This window comes from Acanthamoeba castellanii (assembly GCF_000313135.1).
Source record: "Acanthamoeba castellanii str. Neff unplaced genomic scaffold scf7180000084770, whole genome shotgun sequence".
NCBI classification, from domain to species: Eukaryota; Discosea; order Longamoebia; family Acanthamoebidae; genus Acanthamoeba; species Acanthamoeba castellanii.
Genome location: NW_004457532.1, coordinates 105,364 through 106,028, shown reverse-complemented (window position 1 = coordinate 106,028; position 665 = coordinate 105,364). Strand labels below are relative to the sequence as shown.

Sequence of the window (665 nt, the reverse complement as noted above, 5' to 3'; positions counted from 1 at the left end):
TGCAGGTGCGCACTTTCCACCACTCATCTCTTTTGTGCCACCGCCTCTCGCTGACACTCTTGCTCATTTCGTAGAAATATGAGAAAATGTTCAAGGCCAACGATCCTGCGAACGGAGGATCCTTCTACTTGCAGTCCAAGGTGGTGCGCGCCAAGGAGGCGCTGGAGGCCGAGATGGCCAAGGTCACACGGCAAGCCTAAGCGGTGTGCCCTTCCTAATGATGGAAATCACAAATCGTTGTACATATCCGGCCCTTTTTTTTACCGCAAAGACAGCCTGCATTCATCGCTCCATCCATCCACTGCTGCGCTATGAAGCTGCTTGCCAGCTGTCCCAACAGCCCAAGGTGGAGTTCGGTCTTGCGTACGGGGAAAATGGCCAGAACACAAAGCGTGAAGTACTTCATATGACCGGTGGACTTTCGGACTCAACAGGTGCCACTCCCTTTTAGGGCGCCCACCTCAACCTGTTGGTTTGGCCCAAAAGTGCACACAAAACAAAACCAGCAACCACAACACTCTCACTTCCAGACTACACACAAAGATGTGCGGAATCTTCGCTATTTTGGGCAGCAAGGAGGACACGGAGACCCTCCGCAAGAAGGCACTCGGCCTGTCGAAGCGGTACGTCAATCCACCGGTGGCTTTCGTCACGATGTGTCCGAC

General features: G+C 53.5%; 1 protein-coding gene across 1 annotated transcript in view; it reads right to left on the bottom strand.

The window, feature by feature from the left end:
- Positions 1 to 447: 447 nt before the first annotated feature.
- ACA1_263610 (uncharacterized protein) overlaps positions 448 to 665 on the bottom strand; it is a gene marked incomplete at both ends in the record, with an annotated part of 1,655 nt that continues 1,437 nt past the window's right edge. Inside the window, one exon of the mRNA XM_004341248.1 lies at positions 448 to 466. Within this exon, the coding sequence (XP_004341296.1) occupies positions 448 to 466 (19 nt within the window). The remainder of the gene's footprint in view (positions 467 to 665) is intronic.